This window comes from Dipteris shenzhenensis, chromosome 9 (genome assembly GCF_047967505.1).
Source record: "Dipteris shenzhenensis isolate YYH24624 ecotype China chromosome 9, Dip_SZ_1.0, whole genome shotgun sequence".
NCBI classification, from domain to species: domain Eukaryota; kingdom Viridiplantae; phylum Streptophyta; class Polypodiopsida; order Gleicheniales; family Dipteridaceae; genus Dipteris; species Dipteris shenzhenensis.
This window is the reverse complement of record NC_141604.1, coordinates 47,999,656-48,023,943: the sequence shown is the minus strand read 5'-3', so window position 1 is coordinate 48,023,943 and position 24,288 is coordinate 47,999,656. Positions and strand designations below refer to the sequence as shown.

The 24,288-nt window shown below is 42.2% G+C and overlaps 1 protein-coding gene across 2 annotated transcripts in view; it reads right to left on the bottom strand.

Annotated features, from left to right (window-relative positions):
• LOC147898758 (NAD-dependent protein deacylase SRT2-like) overlaps positions 1-24,288 on the bottom strand; it is a 111,605-nt gene that overhangs the window by 68,319 nt on the left and 18,998 nt on the right. For both annotated transcript variants that reach the window (XR_015541568.1, XM_087379529.1), the window contains exons 2-3: positions 17,873-17,933; positions 9,034-9,274 (exon numbers count right to left, since the gene is read on the bottom strand). Coding sequence is in view for 1 of the 2 variants with exons in the window: in XM_087379529.1 (XP_087235655.1) it covers positions 9,034-9,274; positions 17,873-17,933 (302 nt within the window). In the remaining variant the exon portion in view is untranslated. The remainder of the gene's footprint in view (positions 1-9,033; positions 9,275-17,872; positions 17,934-24,288) is intronic.

Below are 24,288 nucleotides of genomic sequence, written 5' to 3'. Positions count from 1 at the left end.
TGTAAAGCCTGTCAGAAGACTTCGAACTTGGGACGAGGAAGTGCCTTTGTAAACATATATGCTATGTTGTCCTCTGTGGGAAGATAGGACAACTCTATGTCTCCTGCTGACAACCGCTCCCGAACATAATGATAGTAAACTTCAATATGCTTGGTACGCGCATGAAACACTGGGTTACGCGCAATGGCAAAAGCACTCTAGTTGTCAGTGTAGACAATAGTGGAGGATGTCTGGCGAATACCAAGATCTGTAAGTAACTGTTGAAGCCAAACACACTCTACTATAGCGGTGAAAGCTGCCCTGTACTCAGCCTCACAGCTAGATGTGGCAACTGTTGGTTGCTTCTTGCTGAGCCAAGAAAGAAAGAAAGAAAGAAAGAAAGTTTATTAAAGTCTTCGGAAGACTGATGGGTCTATGAGACTGTGAAAATCCTGATACAATGAGCTGTGGTAGTGGAGCTACTAAACGAGCGTCCATACCAATGCAAAATGCAAAATGCCAAAAATGCAGAATGGCAGTACTAAGTCCTAAGTACAATATAGTGATGTCGGTGGTCGACTATATATCAATCTCAGCATCATCATCCCCAGCAACAGCAAGATATCAGGATGGATGAGGCAGTGGAGGCATGAAGTCGGCAATAGAGTGTTGTCGGCCACTCAGAGGTGCGGTCCTGGCACGTCTCTTGGTCGTAGCTCTACGTCTAACCAGGGCTACTGTGACCCCCGTTGGTCGGGCTCCAACTCTAAACAAGGAGGGGATGTCTCCAAGTGTGATCTGTGTGTCGACCCTCTGTCTGAGCTGTCGGGTCACTGGTTCCGGGTCACGGTCATGTCGAGGCCTCATCTCGTTGGGGTCCATGTGATCTAGCTGAATTGCCAAGCAAAAATGACACTCTGGTGTCGGAACATCCTGCCCAGTCACTATCCATGTAAGCATGCATGGTAAGTGAACCCTGATCACCATAGAAGAGGGCTAAATCCTGAGTGCCTTTGAGATATCTGAAGAATCTCTTCACTGCCTGCCAATGCTGTGAACTGGGCATGTGCATGAATCTACTGAGCTGAGATACTGCATACTATAAGTCAGGTCTGGTGTGACATAAATAAATAAGGCATCCAACAGCCTGCTGATAAAGAGTGATATCACATGGTGGGCTCCCATCATGAGCTGAGAATTTGAAGCCAGGGTCCACTGGAGTAGAGATTGGCTTGCAATCCTCAAACTGAAAATGATCAAGGAGCTGTCTAATATACTTGGACTGAGACCTCATGATACCTCCCTCAACATGAGCAAACTGAATGCCCAAATAATAATGGAGCTGTCCCATGTCTGACATTTCAAAGACCTACTGCAAATCAGTCTTGAAAGCTGCAATTTGCTGAGTATCAAGGCCCGTGATGAGCATATCATCCACATATAAAATCAGCACTAAAAATCAGATCCACTCCGGACATAAAGAGTGGGTTCTGTGGGACTATTTTGAAAACCAAGGGATAGTAAGTGTGCATGAATTTTGGCATACCATGCCCTGGGTGCCTGCTTCAAACCATAAAGGGCTTTTCTAAGCCGGCATACCTTATTTTCAGAATTAACAACCTCAAAGCCAGGAGATTGCTTCCTGCAGATCCCCATGAAGAAAAGCATTCTTGATGTCAAGTTGGTGCACTTGCCAATGATGATGGGCTGCAATGGCAATGACACATCTAATGGTAGTAATTTTGGATGTGGGAGCAAATGTCTCCTCAAAGTCAATGCCTTGTTGTTGGGCATACCCTTTTGCAACAAGACGGGCTTTCTATCGATCTATGCTGCCATCACATTTCCTTTTTAATTTGTAGACCCACCGGGTTCCAATGGCATGCTTGCCTGGAGGGAGATCTACTAATTCCCATGTGTCATTTTTAGCAATGGAATGTAACTCAGCTCTCATTGCATCCATCCACTCTTTGCTGTCAAAAGCATCTTTATGGCACAAGGGCTCTTCATTGCAAGCTGTAGCAAGAAGTGCAGACTCAAGAAAGTGACCATGCATCTGTCTATTCCTTGATCTTGTCCGGGCAGCAAAAGGCTGATCTTGTTTGCTGTCCCTCAATGTATCAAGAAGCCATCTGGGAACTTGCCTTTGCTGTCTATTGACAGCTCTTTCTTCAATGAATGCACCATGAATGGTGGGATCATTTTGTGCTGGAAGAGAAACCTGCAAATCAGTATGAGGTAGTGGTTGATTATTGCTTGGTGGAGGGCCTGCAAGAGGCTCATGTTGCTGATCAAAGTCGTCTTCTGAGGATGGCAGAGGTAACCAAGATTCAAAAGCATCAAACATGTCAACATCTGGCTTGGCTTTGCAGTCACAAGAGGAGAAGCTGAATGTTCAGCAAAGATTACATCTCTACTGACAATAATCTTCCCAGTATTTGGTTGATATAACCGATACCCTCTGCTCTCCTCGCTGTAACCAATAAATATGCATTTGATTGCCTTGTCATCAAGCTTATGTCGCAGCTGAGATGGTACATGAACATATGCAAGAGACCCAAAAACTCTCATGTGTTAAAGTGAAGGCTTCCTACCTTTCCATGCTTCATAAGGTGTAACAATCTTCAATGCCCGTGTAGGTGATCTATTCAGCACATAGTTGGCACACATCACTGCATCAAGCCAAAATTTATTGAGCAAAGACTTGGCCTTAAGCATACATTTGGCCATCTCCATTATTCTGGACTTGTTTTTCCTTTCAGAAACAGGATTCTGCTGAGAAGTGTAAGGAGTAGTGCATGAGTGAATAATGCCCCGTGAAGACAAAAATGCATCAAACTCCTTTGACATATACTCTCCCCCCCTATCTGTGTTGAGGGTGACAAGCTTGCATCCTGATTCATTCTCAACCATATTCAGCCACCTCTGAAAGCATGAGAAAACTTTAGATTTGGCTTTTAAAGGATATACCCAGCAATATCTTGTGAAATCATCAATGAGAGTCATGAAATACTTATACCCCCCAATGGCATTTGTCCTCATTGGGCCACAGACATCACTGTGTACTATCTGCAATTTCCTTTGTGAGAGTTTTGGACAATTCTTTTGAAAAGGAAACCGATGCATCTTACCCAAAAGACAACCCTCACACACATGTTTGGAAACTCCATGAGTTTGAGGTACATCACTTGCCATCTGCTGTGAATGTAGCTTTGCAAGAGCTCTATAATTGAGATGACCCATTCTCTCATGCCAAAGATGAGTTTCAGCAAGCTGTGAATCTGAAATTGCAAATGCTTCAAAAGAAAGTGCAGCTGAGTGATGATCAAGGTGATAAAGCACCTTTTGCAAAGTGCCAGTGAGAACTATGGCATTGTCATCACGAATATCATATACTAAGCATCTATAGCCATCAAAAATCACTCTGAAACCTGAAGTAGCAATTGCTGAAATTGAGATCAAGTTGACTTCAATTCCAGGCTCAAAGAGAGCATTTGTCAAAGTGATAGGATGGCTTGAAATGGATGTGAGCTGCACATCTCCAACTCCTTTTACAGCATATGAAGCATTATTAGCACATGTAGCAGTCCCCCCTTGAGGTGCATCAGCTAAAGAATGAAACAACTGTCTGCAAGATGTGACATGCTTGGAAGCACCACTATCAAAGTACCAGGACTGAGCATCATTAGCAGTAAAGAATGCATCATCTTTGGAGGGATCAAATGAGCAATGGACGGTCCATGCCCAATCATCCTGAAGAGCATGTGCATGTGAAGCATCTTCTGTCTCATGAGATTCAATATCATGTGAGGCATTAATTGTCAATCCTGCTTTCTTTTTCTCCGAAGCAATGCGCTTTCTGCATTCTGAAATGTCATGTCCAAGCTTGCGACAATAGTTGCATCTTTTCTTCTTTGACTTATCTGCTGTATTTTTGGATGCATGGGAGGAATTGCAGCTGCTATGCGCAGATTTTGGCTTGCCCATAGGCTTGGAAGCCCTGCTTTTTCCTGTCTGCTGTGAAGCAAAAGCATGATCAGGAATAATGGCTTGTCTATTAGCTCCACTTTGCTCTTCCGGCAAAAGCAAAGTAACTAGCTGATCAAAAGAATAGTGGTCTGGATTACCCGTGGCCACTAATCGAAGGGTTGTAGCAAACCCTTAATATGTATCTGGCAGTCCATTCAGTGTGGTACTGACAAGCTGTGAATTTGGCACCACCTCATCAATGTTGGCAAGTTGTTCCATAAGGTCCTTGACCTTTGTCAGGTATGCATCCATAGAGTCACCTTCATTCATACTGACTTCCTGTAATTGCCTTCTCAAATATGCAACACGTGCTTCATTGCGAATTTGATAGAGAGGAGCCAATTCCTCCCAAGCATCCTTTGCTGTCCTGCAAGACTGAATGTGTGGAATAATGATTCTCTTGCATGATAAAGCAATACATGAATGTGCATTTGCATCTCTTGCATCCCATCTTGACTGTTCCTGGGTTCAAAGAGTAGTAGCAGGAGTGCTAGAGGATGAGGCATCAGGAGTAGTACCCCCTGCAGAGGGACCAGCAGTAGAGGCAACCAATGTGGCATTGGCTGGCCTCAACCCCAGAAACAATATTCCACAAAGATCTGACCCAAATGTGACTGTGGCAGGCAATGTTCACTGCAAAAACAACAAATCTGGCAAAAGCCCCAAATTTAATTAAGGCAAATAGGCCAAAAAAAGGGCAAATGCAGAAAAGCCCCAAATTTTGCTGAATTTTTTGCAAATGTGACCCAATGTATGATAATCTGACTCAATGTCCTGCAAAAGTGACTCAATGTCCTGCAATCTGACCCAATGTACTGCAAACAAACAAGAGATTGTAGACCAAACTCCAAAGCCCCAATGTTCTTGCAAGAAGTTGCAACCAAAGAAGGTGAAAAGAATTGGAAGCCCCAAAAAAAATACCAATGTCTTGAATATGACCTTGTACGTGCAAAACCTGTACGGAGATCTCGAAAGAAGTACTAGTTGTACGGACAGCTCAAGTACAATGTACAGTGATTGTACGGATCAAGTACACCGTACAATGTACGCTATATGGCTGAAGTACGGAGGCTCCCACGTGCAAGTACGATGTATAGTACGGACAAGTATGCAGTGCAGGTACAAATCAGTTACTAGACCTTCCGTACGCCTATACGGAAGATGTACGGCGATGCAAGTACTGACGTACAGAACACAGGTACTCTGTACGACGACGCAAGTACAGACGTACGACGCAGGTGTGTAACAGGTACTATGTACGGAATATACAATACAGATATGTACGGAGGTAAGCGCAGATATGTACGGTGGCACAAACTAAATGCAGGTACGTTGTACGATGGCGCATGTACAACAATGTATGGCGAGTGTACAGGCAGTTGGTACGGACTATACAAAAAAGGTGCGTAGGAAGAAGAACTTTGCTCTGATACCACTGAAGGGTCGATGGCAAAAGAGAGAGAGAGTACAGTTACGTTAGAGTCGCACTAGTCTTAGCCGTCACATCAAACTTGGATAATTAAAAAATAGAGAGTACAAGGTACTTGTACCTAGACCTAGGACTAAGTGTCCTAGGTGTCACATAGGACTAAGTGTCCTATGTGGCCTAAAAGGCACTAACACTACAAGTGCCTCTATTTATGCCTACAAGGCACATACCATGGCCTATAGGGCATCACTAGAACCACCAGGAGATGGCCTACAGGGGTATTATTCAGCAGTGCACAGTGGCCTATACTCCGCAACAAAATGGACTTGCCGAGTGAAAGAATAGAATAGAAACAAAAATGGGCAGGTGCATGCTTTAGGGAAAGTCGTTGCCCAATAAATTCTGGTTGGGTGCAATTATGTGTGCCAACTATGTGCTCAATCGAGCACCCACTCAGGCATTGAAGACCATTACTCCCTATGAAGCATGGATAGGTCGTAAGCCTGTCATTTCTCACATGCGGGTATTTGGGTCTCTTGCGTATGTGCATGTACCCTCTCAATTGAGGCATAAGCTTGATGATAAGGCTGTCAAATGCATCTTCATTGGCTACATCTCTCAAAGCAAAGGTTACAAGTTGTTTCAGCCTAGCACACGCAAGGATTGTCAGTAGGGATGTGGTTTTTGCTGACCACGCCCCTTTACCTTCGCTGGACTGTAAAACACAGCCTTCATTGGAAGCCTCTGATGTGTTTGATTCTATTCTGCCTTTCAGAGATACAGATGTCTCAGTGCAGAGCATCATGCCGCATGCTTCTACCAACTCCAATCCTCCTCCCATTGCTCCTGCTCAGCCTGATTTTCCACTGCCAGATGGCATTGCTATCGAGCAAGCAGCTCAAAAGAAGAGGGATGTCGTGAGACATAAAAAATCAGTCCCTCGTTGGCTTTTGGATACCCTTACAGACAGCAAGCAGGATGAGCCTTTGCCTGCCCACACTAGAGGTGTGCACAAACAGATGCAAGGCACTTTTGTGGCTGTAGTTTTGATTGCCACTGCCTGTAATGAGGAGCCTCTATGTCACAAAGATGCATTTTAAAGTCATGAATGGATGCAGGCCATGAGAGCTTAACTTCATTCCATTCAAGCAAATGGTACATGGGACTTGTGTGATTTACAAATTGAAGCGCAAAGCTGATGGCTGTGTTGATCACTACAAAGCTCACCTTGTTGCAAAAGGTTATGCTCACTACTCAATAACATGGTATTGACTTTGAAGAGACATTTTTTCCCACTTCACGCATCGCGACCATTCATTGTGTCATTGCTCTTGCATGTGAAAGGCATTGGGAGATCTTACACACTCTTGTATTAGTGGTTCAGGATCCTGCCAACACATCCTTTCCCATGACTTGATCTGCAACACGCCCCTAGCTAGGAAGATGTCCAAGAAACCATGGTTTGATGATGAGTGGCGAAAGATGAGATCTCACCTCATATTTGAGCTAACTTTGGGACAACTGATGATGCCCGAGGCGTAGTGGATCTCACGTCACTTGGCACATCGTAAGAGGTGGGCTTTCCTTTCACTTAGGATGGATGAGGGGATCCAATCTTTCCAAGGAGCGGACCCCACTATTGTATGGGATTCTCTCTAAGAGGAAGCCACCTATCCCTATCACGGACCCACGTGTCTAGTACACATACGGGACATCGCTCTATGACATCTAGATCCATGCACCACCTGATATGTCCTTCTTGCCCAGGCCCACCACATCCATCTTGTTCACTGCATAGAATGTGTGAGCTGCCTTGCATCGGCTCCACAATTGAAGAGCCTAAGACCCTGAGGGGTGGCGGACTGAGCATTTTGAACATGGACACAAGGTTTTAGCTCCGGTCTTCACAAAGATGTTCAATCATGCTATATGGCACATCTTCCCCCCTGCTTGGACTACCACCACATCATGCCAATACACAAAGCAAGGGATCCCATGGACACTGGAAACTACCACACTCTCATGATTGGCACACATTTACAGATTTACTCTTCACTCGACGGGTCGTCATTGAGGCAGCGAGATCAAGATCTCAGAAAGTCTAGGCTTTTCTATAGACTTTCAAGGCATTTGACAGTCCCATGATCCTGCATGATTAGGAGACTTCAAGAGATGCAAATCCTAGGAGACATGATTTAGGGGGTGATGAGTCTGTATGAGTCAGTCGGAGGAAAAGTACATGCCTTTGGAGGCGTGCCAGATTAGGCGTGCCAGATTGGATTGAGCGAACGATCGGAGTGAAGCAAAGATGCCCCCTTTCATAGAGACTCTTTGGCTCTACATCGATAAGATCATGACCTTCATTGACCGCCTAGGAGCTGATCTAATGATACAGATAGTATTGTACGTAAATGACATACTTCTCATATCTTCTTTAGCAGTAGGCCTACAAAGACATCTAGAGACCCTATAACTGTTTTGCAGGGAGAAAGGCTTAACAATCAACCTTGAAACACCAAGGTTATGATTTTCAACACCTCACTTAGCAAGTGGTGTCATGGCGGACTCTACCTTAACTATTTAATGAGTAATTGAGGGCTTCAAATATCACCTGTAGTCTCTCAAACCGTCCGTTGAGAGATCAATCCGTGTTGCATTCATTATTCTCGGCCTCACCAGTGTATCAAATTGTCATCGCTTCATGGGAGGGGCATGGAAGTGTGCCTGACAACATTGTCGCTCTAGTCGGATCAGTGCTCCATGCCCTCGTGTAAGTCATGCCTTGGCTACATGATCATCCTGAAAAATTGTTCCCGTGAAGTCTGCCCCTAGATAAGTCTCTGATTGCACAATCTCCATTGGCTCCCCTCTAGATTAATGCAATCTTTCGGAGGGCTTTGCCTAGTTGGAGACTATTGAGTTTGGAACTAGATTCATCCAGATGACTAGTCAACAGAGGGGTTAGCAAGGCCTGCTACGCACGCATGTCTAGATTGTTTGCTAGTCAGGCTATTCGTATGGAGCAACTCCCCCCTTACAATACAACTTGGATGCCCCATCTCCCCTACTCGCACGAGATAATATCAACCGGTCAATTACTTAGCCCTTTGCTCATCTTATCCTGGACAACAAAAATGAATTGTTGCAGGAATTCTCCCTGACAATTTAGAAAGTTCAAAGCTGGAAAGCAATTTAATAAAACATATATTCAACTTTCAAGCATGAGCCATGTGCTGGCTCCTGTTTTCTGAGCGCAGCTGAATGCAACAGCTTCTCCAAGGGATTTGAAGTACAATAGGGTAAAAAATTGTCCTTAGCCCCTTTTGCACCAAACACACCCTCCAAAAAAAAACGTTTCAAAAATACAAAAATTTTTCGACGTTTGGAAACGTTTCAAACAATGAAATGTGTTTCATTGCAACTATGGTCCCTTCTCGTTTGTCTTTTCTCATTGACATTTAATTGGGCTTGTCCCAGCTCCTCTACCTAAACAGACCTATTGTGAAACGAATGGAAAAGTACCCCTTCCTCCCAAAAACACACACACACGCATTATCCATGGATTAAGCTTGTTGAACACTAAAATTTGAACCAACCTGTTTTGAATGAACTGAAGTAGAAGTGCAAGGTCATCAGTTGTAGGTGGAAGAGATACTGGAATAGTCTGCCTCTTGCGCAAATTTATTTGCACTGTTGGATAACCAGGATCATTCGCATTTGTGCAAAATTTTCTCCCAAGTTCTTCCACCAAGGAGTCCACAGAGCCTTGGCTATGGTGACGACTACAGTATGTTCTATACTCGGAACGCCTGGACTGCCTATAACCCTTGCATTCACCTGCAGAACACATGTATCAAACCACTAGGTTTAAAAATTTAACATGAATAAAATTAGCCTTAGCAATGCACAAAACTGCAACCTCATGTGTGGGATAAAATGAAAGTGCATGCATGTAAAGAGCCATCGTGTCAGTATGGAGTCTTCTTAACATTTGACGCTCAAACTTACTCTGCATAAAACAATCTTCCTTCACTCATCGACGTCATAAATTCGACCACAAAAAAGCAATACACGCTAGTATCTTCAAGTGTGCTCCGTCTTAGCCAGAGACCAATTCAAAGTGAAGGAAAAAGGCACACGAAACTTTGGTTCCATATAGACTTGAAGTATGATAGCTTAGACATTATTGTGAGCCTATGAAGTAGGTTGTCCATCCTGCTGCAAATGTGATACATTCTCAAAGAAACTGTTTGTAGTTAGATTACATAAACTTCCTGAAACCAAAAGGTAATTCTTTTTACACAAGTTCACCACTTAATCAATTGGAGAAGAAGAACACAATCACACCATGAAAACGACAGCAGAATGGGTACAATCTCCCCCCCCTAGATGAGTGGCTCACGCTTCCTCATCTAGAGTATTTATGATATTCCATAAAAGCACCAAGGAGCCAAAATTATCCCTCTCATCCAAAAATAAGGGATTTGCTTTACATAGCCATCTTAGAGCCCAAAATGAATTATGTCCACAACAAAATATATTGCTCAAACTTGCAATAATAAAACAAATACAAAATTGGCCCATGGCCATATATAATGCGCTGTGCGACACCTCGATCGGTACCCTCGCACTAACTCCAATCCTCGCTATGAGTTCCATCACCTGTACTCAAGCCGCCAATTACATTAGTTATTAACAATCGATTGAACGAATCACCGAATCAACCAATCTCAACATAACCGTGCTCAAAGCACAATAATCAAGCACAACACTAATAACACTAGCGACATCAGTATTAACATGGAATCACCCACAATACCGACCATCTAGCATGGCAAAACACAAGCTAGTCAGGCGTCCCCAACTAACCACACAAAGTATCCACTAGGACCCCCGCCGCGTCCGGTGCGCTCCTATGTAGTACTTTGCTATAGTCACACTTGACTAAAATAATAAAATCCAAAGCAAGATATATTAGAAAATATAATTTTCGTAACATCCTTCTTGCTTGGATTGCAACTGACCTCAGTTGCGTGTTTGATTATAGGAACTAATAAGGTGTGAAAAAGTTCGAAAGAACCGCTCAGGCATCCACTGAGCATCATCTCTCGGATGATTCTTAAATTTGAGCCAGTATTTAGTATAGACATTTCCTTTTCGGGTCGAGATCTGTTGATGATCAACAATGTATTCGGGTTCTAGAATTTCTTCTTCATCAACAATCAATGGAGCCTCTTCATAGATAGGATGAATAGGTAAAGGTCCTTTGAAGGGCTTTAAGAGGCTGATATGGAAAGCATTATGTATTTTCCAATTATCAGGTAATTCAAGTCTATAAGCTGGATCATTGATTTTCTGAATCACCTTGAATGGTCCATAAAAACGTGGGGACATCTTGATTACTGGCCATTTCTCAACACTCTTCAATCTTCTTTTCTCAATCGGAAGAAGTACATAATCGCCTTCTTTAAAAAGCATGTGTTTCCGTTTCTTATTAGCTTGTTTTGTGTACTTCTCTTGAGCGATTGCAATGGCTTCTCGAACCTCTTTGAGAATATTTTGATAGTCAAGGGTAAATGCATCTGCTGCTTCCACTCTATGGGTCAATCGTGTGATAGGAATAGGCAACTCAAAGGGTGCTCTTCTAGTTGCAGAATGAGGAGTATTATTATAAGCAAACTATAAGAGATGAATGTATTTGTCCCAAGTCTTTGGTTGACTTTCCGCATAAGCTTTTATCATATCCAGAATAGTACTGTTTGTAACCTCAGTTTGTCCGTTCGATTCTGGATGAAAAGCTTATGAGAAGTCTAACTTAGTGCCTAGATTATGAAATAATGCAGTACAGAAATTACTGCAAAACTTCGAATCTCAATCAGCAGACACTATAGTCTTTGGCAAGCCATGATGAACAAAGATATGCTTGATGAATAAATGTGCAGCTTGCTGAGCTGTTAAAGTCTTCTTACATGGGATGAAATAAGCTTGCTTACTAAAGCGATCTACTATCGTCCAAATCATATCATTTTGGTTCGTTGCAATAGGAAAACCTGTTATGAAATCCATGGATATTTGTTCCCAAGGCTGCGTAGGAATAGGCAAAGGCATTAGCAATCCTGGGGTCTTTCCTTTGTAACTCTTGATCTTCTGGCAAGTGATGCATTCGGCTACAAATTTAGCCACATCTTTTCTTATAGTAGGCCAATGAAATTCTCTTGCTATCACTTGTAAAGTGGCAGTCACTCCCCTATGTCCCATATATGGTAGTGGGTGCATTTCCTCCATTACAATTTGTCTAAAGGGTCGAGTGATGCATAATTTCTTTTGATAAAAGAGGTATCCATCATTGCATGAATAGTCCAACATAGGATTCCAATTTTTATTCTCTAATTTGTTCCATATATCAGAAAAGTCTAGATCCCCTTGATAAGAATTCTTCATACCTTCAAAAGGCTGGGTCTCTACAACAGTGATGTGATTAATACTTGGCTTTCTCCTAAGAGCATCAGCAACTACATTTTCCTTTCCAGGTTGATACTGAATCATGGGCTGAAAACTCTGTATAAATGATGCCCACTTGATGTGCCTATCGGATATTAGTGGCTGACTTAACAAATGCTTGATGCTTTGCTGATCGGTTTTGATAAGAAACTCAGCTCCCATCAAATAATGTTTCCACATTCGTAAAGCATGCACAACAGCAGTTAATTCTTTATCATATGTGCTATAATTGCATTCTGCTGGTTTTAATTTTCGGCTCTCATATGCTATTGGATGTCCATCTTGCATAAGTACGACTCCTATTCCATATCCACTAGCATTAGCATCGGTTACAACTACAAAGAATGGTCTAGAGAAATCGGGTAGTTGCAACACAGGAGCTTGTGTGAGAGCTTCCTTCAAAGCTGTAAAAGATTTATCTTGACGCTCAGTCCATAAGAAATGCTTAGCTTTTCTAAGAAGGTCTGTCAATGGATGTGCAATGTATGCGAAATTCTTGACAAACTTTCTGTAAAAGCTACACAATCCCAAGAATGATCTTAATTCATGTATATCTCGGGGTTTAGGCCATGTGACTATGCACTCAATCTTCTTTGGATCTACTCGAATCCCATCGACGGATACAATGTGACCTAAATACTCTATCTGATCTTGAAAGAAACTGCTCTTTTCAGGATTTATGTAAAATTGATTTTCTTTCAAGAGTGAAAAGACTAGCTTCAAATGTTCCTTATGCTCCTCAGCATCTTTGTTAAACACCAGAATATCATCAAAAAATACTACCACACAATCTTGGTGTTTAAGGAAGATTCGGTTCATCATTCTACTAAAAGTAGCTAGAGCATTAGTTAGCCCAAAAGGCATAACTAGAAACTCATAATGTCCCGTTTGAGTTCTAAAGGCAGTCTTGTATATATCCTCTTCTACCATACGAACTTGATGATAGCCAGATTTGAGATCTATCTTACTGAAGACCTTGGCCCCTTTCAATTTGTCCAAAAGATCATCAATCCTAGGGATTGAATATTTGTTCTTCATTGTGATTTTGTTTAGTGCACAATAGTCTATGCACATTCGATAAGTTTCATTTTTCTTTTTGACTGATAAGACAGGTTATCCATAAGGAGAACTGCTGGGTCTTATCAATCCTCTCTCTATCAGTTCCTCCACTTGCTTTTGTATTTCCTTTTGCTCTAGCTGGTTGACTCTATAAGGAGCTTTGCAAGGTGGAGTATTGCCCGGTAGGATTTCTATCGTATGATCTTCAGGTCGAGAACATGGTAGTCCAGGCGGTAAATCCTCTAAGAAACAATCAAAAAATTGAGAAAGAAATTTTTGGTGCATAGGCTTAGTGTTTGGCTGAGTAGCCGTTACCGTATTCACCAAAATTAGATATGTCTTCTCACGTTTTCTAATTGCTCTTTTGGCTTGTGTGTAGGTTTCATTGAGCTTTTTAGACATATTTCTTGTCTGTCCTTCTCAATCCACATCTGATGTGAATCATAATCTATCTTAGGATTATATTGATGCCTCCATGGCATTCCTAAGATGATATCCACTCCCTGTAGGGGTGCCACTAGAAAGTCTCGTGTATCCTTATAAGGTTTGATTGAGATTTCAAGATTCTTAACTAATCTAGTGCAATTGTATTTTGTTTTGGTAAAAGCAGCTTTGACCTTATAGTTAGATGGGAAAGACTCTAGGTTTAGCTTTGCTAAGGTTCTTTCTAAAATGAAATCATGTGTACTACCATCGTCATGCAAAATAACAACCTCTTTGCCATTAATGAAACCTTTTATCTTTAGAAGAGCATGACAATTATACTTACCTCCCTCTTGCTTGGCTACTTCGCCGTCAATCATGTGCACTTTCGCCGTCGGGGTCTTCTTTCTTTCAGGACACTCAGTGGCTATGTGTCCCAGCTTGTTGCATTTGAAACGCCTTATTTCTTTCTTTGGAAAGTCCCCACCGTTCGAAGAAGAATCTGTCTTCTGTGGAGCAAAACCATTTTTAGATTTAAAGAAGGGCTTTTTATCAAATCTCTTTTTCTTATGGAAGGATACATGCCGTTCTGAATCCTTCCCTTCTTTTGGGATCCCATTCTTCCTTTCATAATTCATTGCAAGAGAAATTGCTGAGCTTAATGAGCGAGGATGAAACATGTTAATCTCGGCTCTCAACTTAGACTTTAGACCTACCACATACTTTCTGCGTTGATCGCGCTCATTAATTTTCTCTAAAGACTGTAATTGGATCAACGTCGTTTGCTAAAATCTATCAGTATATGTGGAGATCGTTTCCTTATCGAACTGCCTACAAGTATCCCATTGTTGTTTAGCTTTTGCTTTGAAATGTGAGGAAAGGAAATCTCTCTTTATAAGCTTTTGAAAAGACTTCCAGGATTTTGGTCGCCTTTTACTGTGCTTAGTGATGTTCCACCAAAGTGCAGCACTCTCTACTAAATGATTTGTAGCACATTTAATCTTATCTTTTTCAGAGAATTTCTCCCCCGAAAAATAATCATCTAGTTAACTGATCCAAGACAAGACAATGCGTGCTTCTTTCTTTCCATCAAAATTTTGAAATGAGAAAGCTTTTCTACTTATCTTACTCTTCTTCCTCGAACTTTGTGCTCTAAGTGTGGCTTTGACTGTCCTGATAATAGTATCATCGTCAGACTCATCGTCGGATGAATGTCTCTTCCTTTTCTTATCATCGATTTTCTTTTCCAATCTCTCCCTATGCTCACGCTCATCGGCCAACTGTGCCTGAAGTGCGTCTAACTGCTCTTGGAGCGTGGGGGGTTGTGGTTGATGCGCCATGATAATGCAATAAGTACAAATAAAGCGGAGCGGAGAAAAAATAAAGATACTAAGTGTATGAGAATTAAACGGGTCACAAAAAAGTGCGATTCGAGTGTATGGTAAGAAATGGATGGCGGAAGATACTAAGTGTATGAAATATAAAGCAAAAGAAATCACTTATCTCGCTCTTCGATCGGAAGTGGAAAGGACTAGAGTGGGAGATATGTGACCGATGATGTCGCTCGTAGTCGTTTATGCGCTCGACTGATCTCCAATTAATTGCTCGTCGGTGATTTGTGGTTCCAATCGCCCTCTTGATTCAAGTGACTTTAGATTTCGCTTTTGTCTCTCTTCTTCTTTTCTTTTTTTTTAATATGCCTTCGCCAGTCGGTGGAGTGGCCTCTCACTTTAAAATGTTGCCTTTTGAGGGATCCCCTTTAAGTTTCTTTTGTGATCCTTTGATTCCCTTAGGAGGGTTTTAAAACTTCACTTTAAAAAATAAATAAATAAATAAAATAACAATGAGACCTTTGGGCCTTATACCCTGCTCAGCCGCATTGTAGATTGCCATCCCCGGAGTCACAGTGCATGCGAGTCGTGATGGTCTTCTGGAGTCCGTGATGGCAGAGTTTCCCGTGCATCCATGAAGGCTGTCTACTATAGGACTTCGGAGATGATGGCGGCGGCGGCTTGCAGAGACTGTTTCTCCCAAAAACGGTGGCGCAGAGTCTTCTGTTGTCTGCGTTGACAGAGGCCCGAGGGCCAGAGGCAGTACTGTCGGCGACTATGGGTATGCAGAGGCAATAGAGGTGGCCTCTATGCAGACGGTTGCATTGTGTGTGGACACAGTTACATACCCACCGCAGAGATCCGCAGACGCTCAGGCTACAGTGAGGCGTGCGCAAAGGGAGATTCCCAAGACTAAAGGCGGCTGCACTTCTTCACTACTGAATTCGAGGTGCTGTGCACTACGTAGACTAAATATTAAAGGCCTCCGTAATTTGTGAAGCCAAGGCAAGGCAAAAACCGGCTGCTTGCGAGAGCGACCCGTTGATGACTCATTAGGCTCGGGCGTCGATGCAGTCTAGCGCATGGAACGAGATGCAAGCTCAGTCAGACTCCAAGGTACTTCCGCGTTCACAATGGTAGCTGCTCCAAGGCTAGGCAGAGATACATAGTGTCACATACGGCGACACAACAGCTGTTGTAGGCTGTGTTGAGTGTGCAGTTTGAGGAAAGGAAACACGCGGTTCACGAGCAGAGAGAAAGAGAACTTGAATTTGAGGTGCAAAATCAGAGGTGCAACTTCAAGTATTCCTCCACAAAACTTCTCTTTCCAAGGTTTCTTTTTCTTCTTGAATCCACACGAGGAAGCTTCACACTGTCTTTTTTTTTTCTTCACAAGAGCGTCACCAAAGCTCTGATACCACTAAAACCAAAAGGTAATTCTTTTCACACAAATTCACCACTTAATCAATTGGAGAAGAAGAACACAAGAACACAACACCATGAAAGCCATAGCAGAATGGGTATAATCTCCCCCCCCTAGATGAGTGGCTCATCTCATCCAAAAATGAGGGATTTGCTTTACATAGCCATCTTAGGGCCCAAAATGAATTATGTCCACAACAAAATATATTGCTCAAACTTGCAATAATAAAACAAATACAAAATTGGCCCATGGCCATATATAATGCGCTCTGCGACACCTCGATCGGTACCCTCATACTAACTCCAATCCTCGCTATGACTTCCATCACCTATACTCAAGCCGCCAATTACATTAGTTATTAACAATCGATTGAACGAATCACCGAATCAACCGATCCCAACATAACTACGCTCAAAGCACAATAATCAAGCACAACACCAATAACACTAGTGACATCAGTATTAACATGGAATCACCCACAATACTGACCATCTAGCATGGCAAAACACAAGCTAGTCAGGCGTCCCCAACTAACCACACAAAGTATCCACTAGGACCCCCGCCGCGTCCGGTGCGCTCCTATGTAGTACTTTGCCATAGTCACACTTGACTAAAATAATAAAATCCAAAGCAAGATATATCAGAAAATATAATTTCCGTAACGCTTCCAAAGTTCTGGGAAATTTTGAGAAGCACAAAGCCCTCTATTGAACATGTAGCCACTGAAAATCGTGAAAAGAAGGACATGCAACTGAAGCTAACCTGTCCACTGTAACTCTATTCCCCACTGTCCTGTCATGTTCAACCTCACTGCTGCTCAAGCCCCTCCCCTTCTCATACTTGCTCATCCACCTCACCCTTTCTGCTCACCCTCATCATTACGGTTCCCATTCCTCCCCATCCCATTTCTGATACTGCATGTCTGCAGACCATTTTCTTGCAGCTTCCATTGCCCTTCTACTGCATCATTGCCAGGGCCCGGCTCTCCCCCAATGGGTAGTCATACCTTCTGATTTGTGGAGATGAGTAGTAGAAAATGGAATTACTACCTTCGCTAGTCACACGTCTAAGCCCTCAGCCACAAGACTGTGTGCCTCCCCCCCCTGCTACCAATGCCAGCTCACCATCACCTCCTTCAATTTCTGCTCCTATTAGAATTATTCATTCTCCACCTTCCCTTTTATTCATCCTCTCCCCTATGACAGACTCTAATCCTGCCACATACAACTTCCACAACTCCCTTATACACTACCTCTTCCTTTGGTGCTCACTACTGCCACCATGAACTTCCCTTTCAGCTGAGTTTAATTCCTCTCTTCTTCTCTCCATTCCTTAATACCTTCTACTTGCACCACTCATAATAATGCAAACCTAAATAAGACAAAACTAGGAAGGTAGGTCAAGAATGACCTTTTATATGTTGAAATTTCATTTGACATGATTCAAAGCAAGATCATTTTCCAATAGTTAATGCAAGACAAATTTATGAAACCCAAGCCATTAGAATGCGTTGCCGCATCATCATATAGGCTAATATAAAGTATGCCGTACAATCCAATAAAGTATGCTGTACAAAAACCATAAATCTACATTTTTGGAAATCCTTGAGTTTGGTTTAGAACCCATGATCATTCATATGTCTAGTCCCATGTTTGGTTTGGTCCACCATGATCATTCATCTGTCTAAGCTGTGTTTACCTTGAATGATGTCTCCCCAAGTTGATTGATTTGAGAGGAAAGTTGCCTTTAGTTCAAGAGACTGTTAACAACAAATAAATGGCATTAGCACTTGTAAATCCCACCTCCAAGTAGCATTTCAAGGGGAAATTTCAAAGAAAGAGATCAAATAGAAACTCTAAGACTAGCATTATATACTAGCAATGATCAATGCAGATCTCTCTCTCTCTTTGTCTGAAAAATCAATTTTCCAGAGAAAGGAAGGAAAAAAATATTTATTAACGTTTTCTGAAGGCCATGAAAGCCTTGTGTGTATATATATTCCTAAAAAAATCAAGTTTTCATCTCGGTATCCAGATCTTTGTAGGTAATTCTGTGTGTTTTGTAATTTTTAAATAGCCTCTTGGCTTTTCCCAGAGGCCTACTTGTAATCTTTTTACTTTTGTACTTCATGGTAGGTTTTCACCTCTTCTGAGGTTTCCCAGAGAGAAATTTAAGATTTCACTAAAAAAGAAAGTGTGTGTGTAGAGAGAGAACTGGTCTCTTCACGTTCGACTTCGTATACATTCAGTTCTTCTTGCCTTTGCTAATGTTTGATGTTAGAATAAAATAAGACGGATCACAAAATGATTAGAGATTATCCATGCTAAAGAATTATCCAATGGATGTGAATTAACTGTATGGCACTACCCAACCAAAGGCTAGTTGGGAAATCAAAGTGTGTGTTTAGCTTAAAAAGTCCTATCAATAATTGAGCCATACAATTAATTCCATCAATTGGATAAAAAGTTTTGAAAAAAATAGATAAGAAAAAAATGTTTGAGACATTCAAGTTGAAAAATGCAACATTGAGAGTTTGCAAAAATTTAAACCAAAATTAAGAATTTTAAATAATATTGATTTTGACAAACATAATATTGAAAAAAGATGTCGAATCCTCAAGCAATATAGGTTCCGAGGTTGGGGTCCACTTACATGCCACCATCCAAACAAACTAGGTATTAGAACATCATAGTTACGTTTGGGTAGACAGGTAATGCATGCCTGTTTTTCTCGGCTTATTATCCCTTTACCTATGAATGTAGACAGCCATATCGATTCTTAGATAATTAAGTGGAGTAAGGAGCGAATGAGTGCATGCGTTGAGAATACAGGATCAGGCAAGATGATGGCACCTGGACCACCTCCAAATCAGAATTGGAATCGCAATGCTCTAGTCATTTCCAGCATCTCTTTTCTCCTCAGCCTGATCATTCGATGCAAGTGAATGCAGCTAGGTCTCAATTTCTTATGCATGTTCAGCCTATATTGTCTCGGGAACAGGCTCATGCATTGGAGCAGCCCTTTATGCTTAATGAACTGGATGATGCCTTGAGTCATTTACGTAAAGGCTACTCTCCTGGTTGGGATGGATTGACTGTTGAATTTTTTCGTGCATTTTGGGGTGATCTCAAGAACACTCTTCTTCTTATGATCAATCATGCTTGGGCAGAACAATCTCTTCCTCCTTCCTAGAAACATGGCCTTGTCAAATTGATCCCCAAAAAAAGGTTGTGTGAGACAATGGCTGATTGGCAGCCCATATCTCTTATGCCAGTCATTTACAAACTCATTGCCAAAATGATTGTCCTCAGGGTTCGATTTATCTTGCAAGCACGACTTCATCCCAGGCAATATGGGTTTGTTCCTAGAAGGCAAATTACTAACAATATCTCCAATGCTTTGCTTGCAATTGAGTATGCCAAATATTCCAAACAATAGGTTCTCATTCTACAAGTGGACACTGCGAAAGCATTTGATACTGTCCATTGGGATTTTATTTCTCAGACTATGCATAAATTGGGATTTGGCCCTCAACTGGTCCATATTATTTATTGGTTCTATTCTCATGCCACTGCGCAGTGTTTGCTTGGTGATGGGTTGTCAAGAACCTGGACTATGACCCGCTCAGTGAGACAGGGTTGCCCTCTTAGTTCGCTATTGTATGCCATTGCTACTCATCCGTTATTGTTGCATATGGACCATCTTGCAGATACTGGGCAGCTTCATGGCTTGCAAATTCCAGGGGCACAGCCATTTCTTGCACAGGCATATGCTGATGATTCATATTTCATGCCCAGGAATTCTCAAAGTGACCTCTCTCATTTGATGCATACTCTGAATGATTTTGGCATCGCTGCTGGACTGCATATTAACTTTCAGAAATCGAATCTTCTAGCATTGAAAGAAGCTGATTGGCATGCACTTCTCTGGCCAGGCCACATTATTTCTTCCCATACTATTGTGAGGCATTTAGGGTATCCCATTGGCTGGAAATTTACCCCTCAACAACAGCTCAAATGGGTGCTTCAAAAGATTAACAAGAAGCTGGAATACTGGCATTTGTCCACTTGGCCTCTACATGTTCGACTTCGGATAGTGTAGTCCATCATTATGGCATATGTGCAATTTTATTTGCCTCTTCTTCCCTGGTCTTTTAAGCATTTGGCTTCCTATATGTCCCAGGCTATGGAGATATTTTGGAAAAGCAAATCTCACAAAAAGGCTTTGCGACTACTTCCCATGCAGTCTGTTTGTTCTCCTAAGACTCATGGGGGACTGAATATTCTCAATCTTCAGTTTCATATGTTGGCAAGAAAGAGCACTATGATTGCTGATTTTTTTCAGCAAAAACAGCCATGGGCTATTATGTTAGCAGCTATGTGTGGAAACATGAAGTCCCACGCATATGGGCATTGGATTACAGATCACTGGGAAGCAGTCATGACCACATTTCAGGGGAAAATTCCTGGCTGTCCTGTTTCTACTGCTTTTATTCATGATTGGAAGAGAATTCTCTCTTATGCTGAATGGTCAGGTCCTTCCTCCCATCATGGTAATTCTCTTCGTTTGGAAAGCATCCATTGGAGCAAGGTGTTTGAATCGCCTCTTGCTTTACAGGCACCTATTAAAGCATATAATCTTATGAAATTGGGCATAAGATTTGTCGGAGATGTGGTGGATCAACATGGTTATGTGCTTTCATTTCCACAAGCTTGCAGGACATTCCCCTTGGGTCTGCATCATAGGCCCATTTGAAGAATACTTACAACTATGTTGCAGCCATTTGTTCCTGTTCCTCCGCTGTTTGTACAGGACAGATTACTGGACTGGAATCTGACTTCCTTGTCTCCTGCTACCTGTTCACTTTCAATGCACAATTTGACATCCTCGATGGTCTACAGATTTCTTCTTCCACCGCCGTGGATTGATAAGCATGCTAACACTCTTTGGAATTTGGATAAGCCTTTATCTTGGTGGCAATCACAACTCAAGAAAATTTGGAAAGCTAAATTGCCATTGAAACAGAGGTTTTTCCTTTGGAGATGTATAGTGGGAGCTTTTTCCGTTGGGGTGAAATTGGCAGCACGTCGTATTGCTTCCTCTTCCTGCCCCCGTTGCTCTCATCCCCGTGAGACAGTTCCCCATTTGTTATGGTCTTGCCCGCACTCTCGGATATTGATCACTCATGTCTCTTATTTGCTGCGGCTTCGGTTTCTCTCTATCAGATTCGGGAAAATGGATGTTTGGATGCTTCTCATCTCAGATGTCTCCCTTCCTCCTTTTCTTTCACTAGGCTTGTTTCTGGGTACTATGGACTATTTGGACACAGAGATTGCATTCTAGGATGGGACAACAGTTTCCTCAGGCATATGCTTTCTTCAGAATGTCCCTCAAGCAATCTTTATATGATAGTTATGCTTCAAGGGACTTGGATGCTACTAGTCTTGAAGTGTTTTCTGACTGTTTTTGAGTTCTTCCATTAGGCTCCTTTTTGGAGTCTAATGTCATGTACATTGATTTCATGTTAATAATATAGTTACTAGTTTCACAAAAAAAAAGCATGCGTTGAGAATGGATTAGAGGAGGTATGGGACGATTAGTGGGCTTGGTGTGTGGGGTGGTTAAAAAGAGAGTGTAAAGGGGAGATTTCACAGGGGGTGTATAAAAGAATAATTCATAGTTGGGGAAGTATACATGTGTGTGTGTGTAAAGAAATAAGTGTCCGTGTATGTGAGATATATTTACTAATCAAAATTATTATTATTTTTGTGTGTGAGTGTGTGTAAAAGTGTGTGCGTGTGTGTATAAAAGTGTGTGTGTGTATAAATGTTCTTCCCAAAGAAAGTGTGGTCCATGTTCCAGCCAAGCAAAAGGATAAGGGAAAGGGCAAAATTTCAGAATCTAATGCCTCTCCCTAGGGTGCCTGGTAGCAACCCAAAAAGGTAATTGCGCTTAAGCCACGACCGTTACAATCTCGGCACTGGGATGCCTCTACTTCCACCCCTGGTCAGGCCTCTACCCCTGCTGATAGCCTGACTTCTCGACTGTGGGTTGATGTGCTCAAGAAGGGCATTCCTGTATGCGACAATGATGAGGATGATAGAGCTAATGATCCAGGAGGCCAGGTGGACGTCGATGTCATGGCTGAGGCCTGACACCTTATACCTTTACTATGTTTCTTGGTTCGACTGTACATATCTTCTATGTCTGCTTCAATTACTTGCATTACATACAATGTTCAAGGTCTTTGCAATATCAATAAGTGGAGACTTTTTTGGCACTATGCACATAGAATGCACCCCGATGTAATTTCCTTACAGGAACACAATCAACACTTCTTGGCTGGCCAGCAAGGTCACTTTGTTGGTTATGACATCTTTTATGCTGGTACAATGCACTTTTCAGGGGTATGCATGCAGGTGAAACATGATATGCAGTCCACGGTTGCTCACAATGACCCCTAGGGTCGATGGATGGTAATCAGATGCATCTGTCATGCCGATCTTTATGAAATAGCATCGGTTTACACCTCTCAAAATTCTGCGACAAGAGCTCAAATGTGGGCCTCCCTCAAGCAATATCCATGGCTGCCTAATGCTTTTTTGTGTGGAGACTTTAATAACTCGCTTGCCATGCAAGACAACACCACTCATCGATCTCACATGATCCCCACTGAGCTTCGACATTGGGAGGATATGCTTTCTTTCTTGCATGCAGAAGATTTATGGCTCTCAACAAGGGATAGAGATATGGGTTATACATACCATCACAATGCTTTCACTCATTACTGGGCTCGACTTGACAGATGGTATTTGTTGCATGCTCAGCAGTATGCTAGTTTCACATGTGCATTATGGGTTGATCATTCCCTCTTGCTGTCTGATCACTTTCCAGTATGTTTGACATTATCTATAGCACGATTGATAGATGATATGCCTTTTTTTGGTCGTTGTCTACTCCATATTAATAGTGCTTATTTGCTTCATCAACAATTTCAGAACATGGTGAGAGTGGCTGTCCGCCCCCTCCTCTTACATGCTCAGGAGGACATGGATTTTGCTTGGATCAGTCTTGCCCATCTCTTGCAGGCTGTTATTCAAGATTATGGATGGAGTCACATGGAAAACCTCAGGCTTAAGCTGAAATGGGCTCAATCTCACAAGCAACAAATGGATGTAATCAGCTCTTATAGGCAGCTCACCTCCTCTGAACAGGATTCTTGCGCTTATGCGGTTCATATCATCCATCAAAATGATCTTCGCAAATTAAAGAAGTGGCAAATCCGAGCTCGCATGAAACCCCTTTGGATAAGGGTTGCTCCTCCAAGGCCTTCTTTAAAAGCCTGCATGCGGATAGGCGAAAGGAGGATATTTGCAGGATCAAGCAGGATGATGGCACCTGGACCACCTCCAAATCAGAATTGGAATCGCAATGCTCTAGTCATTTCCAGCATCTCTTTTCTCCTCAGCCTGATTATTCGATGCAAGTGAATGCAGCTAGGTCTCAATTTCTTATGCATGTTCAGCCGATATTGTCTCGGGAACAGGCTCATGCATTGGAGCAGCCATTTATGCTTAATGAACTGGATGATGCCTTGAGTCATTTACGTAAAGGCAGCTCTCCTGGTTGGGATGGATTGACTGTTGAATTTTTCCGTGCATTTTGGGGTGATCTCAAGAACACTCTTCTTCTTATGATCAATCATGCTTGGGCAGAACAATCTCTTCCTCCTTCCTGGAAACATGGCCTTGTCAAATTGATCCCCAAAAAAAGGTTGTGTGAGACAATGGCTGATTGGCGGCCCATATCTCTTATGCCAGTCATTTACAAACTCATTGCCAAGATGATTGTCCTTAGGGTTCGATTTATCTTGCAAGCAGGACTTCATCCCAGGCAGTATGGGTTTGTTCCCAGAAGGCAAATTACTGACAATATCTCCAATGTTTTGCTTGCAATTAAGTATGCCAAATATTCTAAACAAGATGTTCTCATTCTGCAAGTGGACACTGCGAAAGCATTTGATACTGTCCATTGGGATTTTATTTCTCAAACTATGCATAAATTGGGACTTGGCCCTCGGCTGGTCCATGTTAATTACTGGTTGTATTCTCATG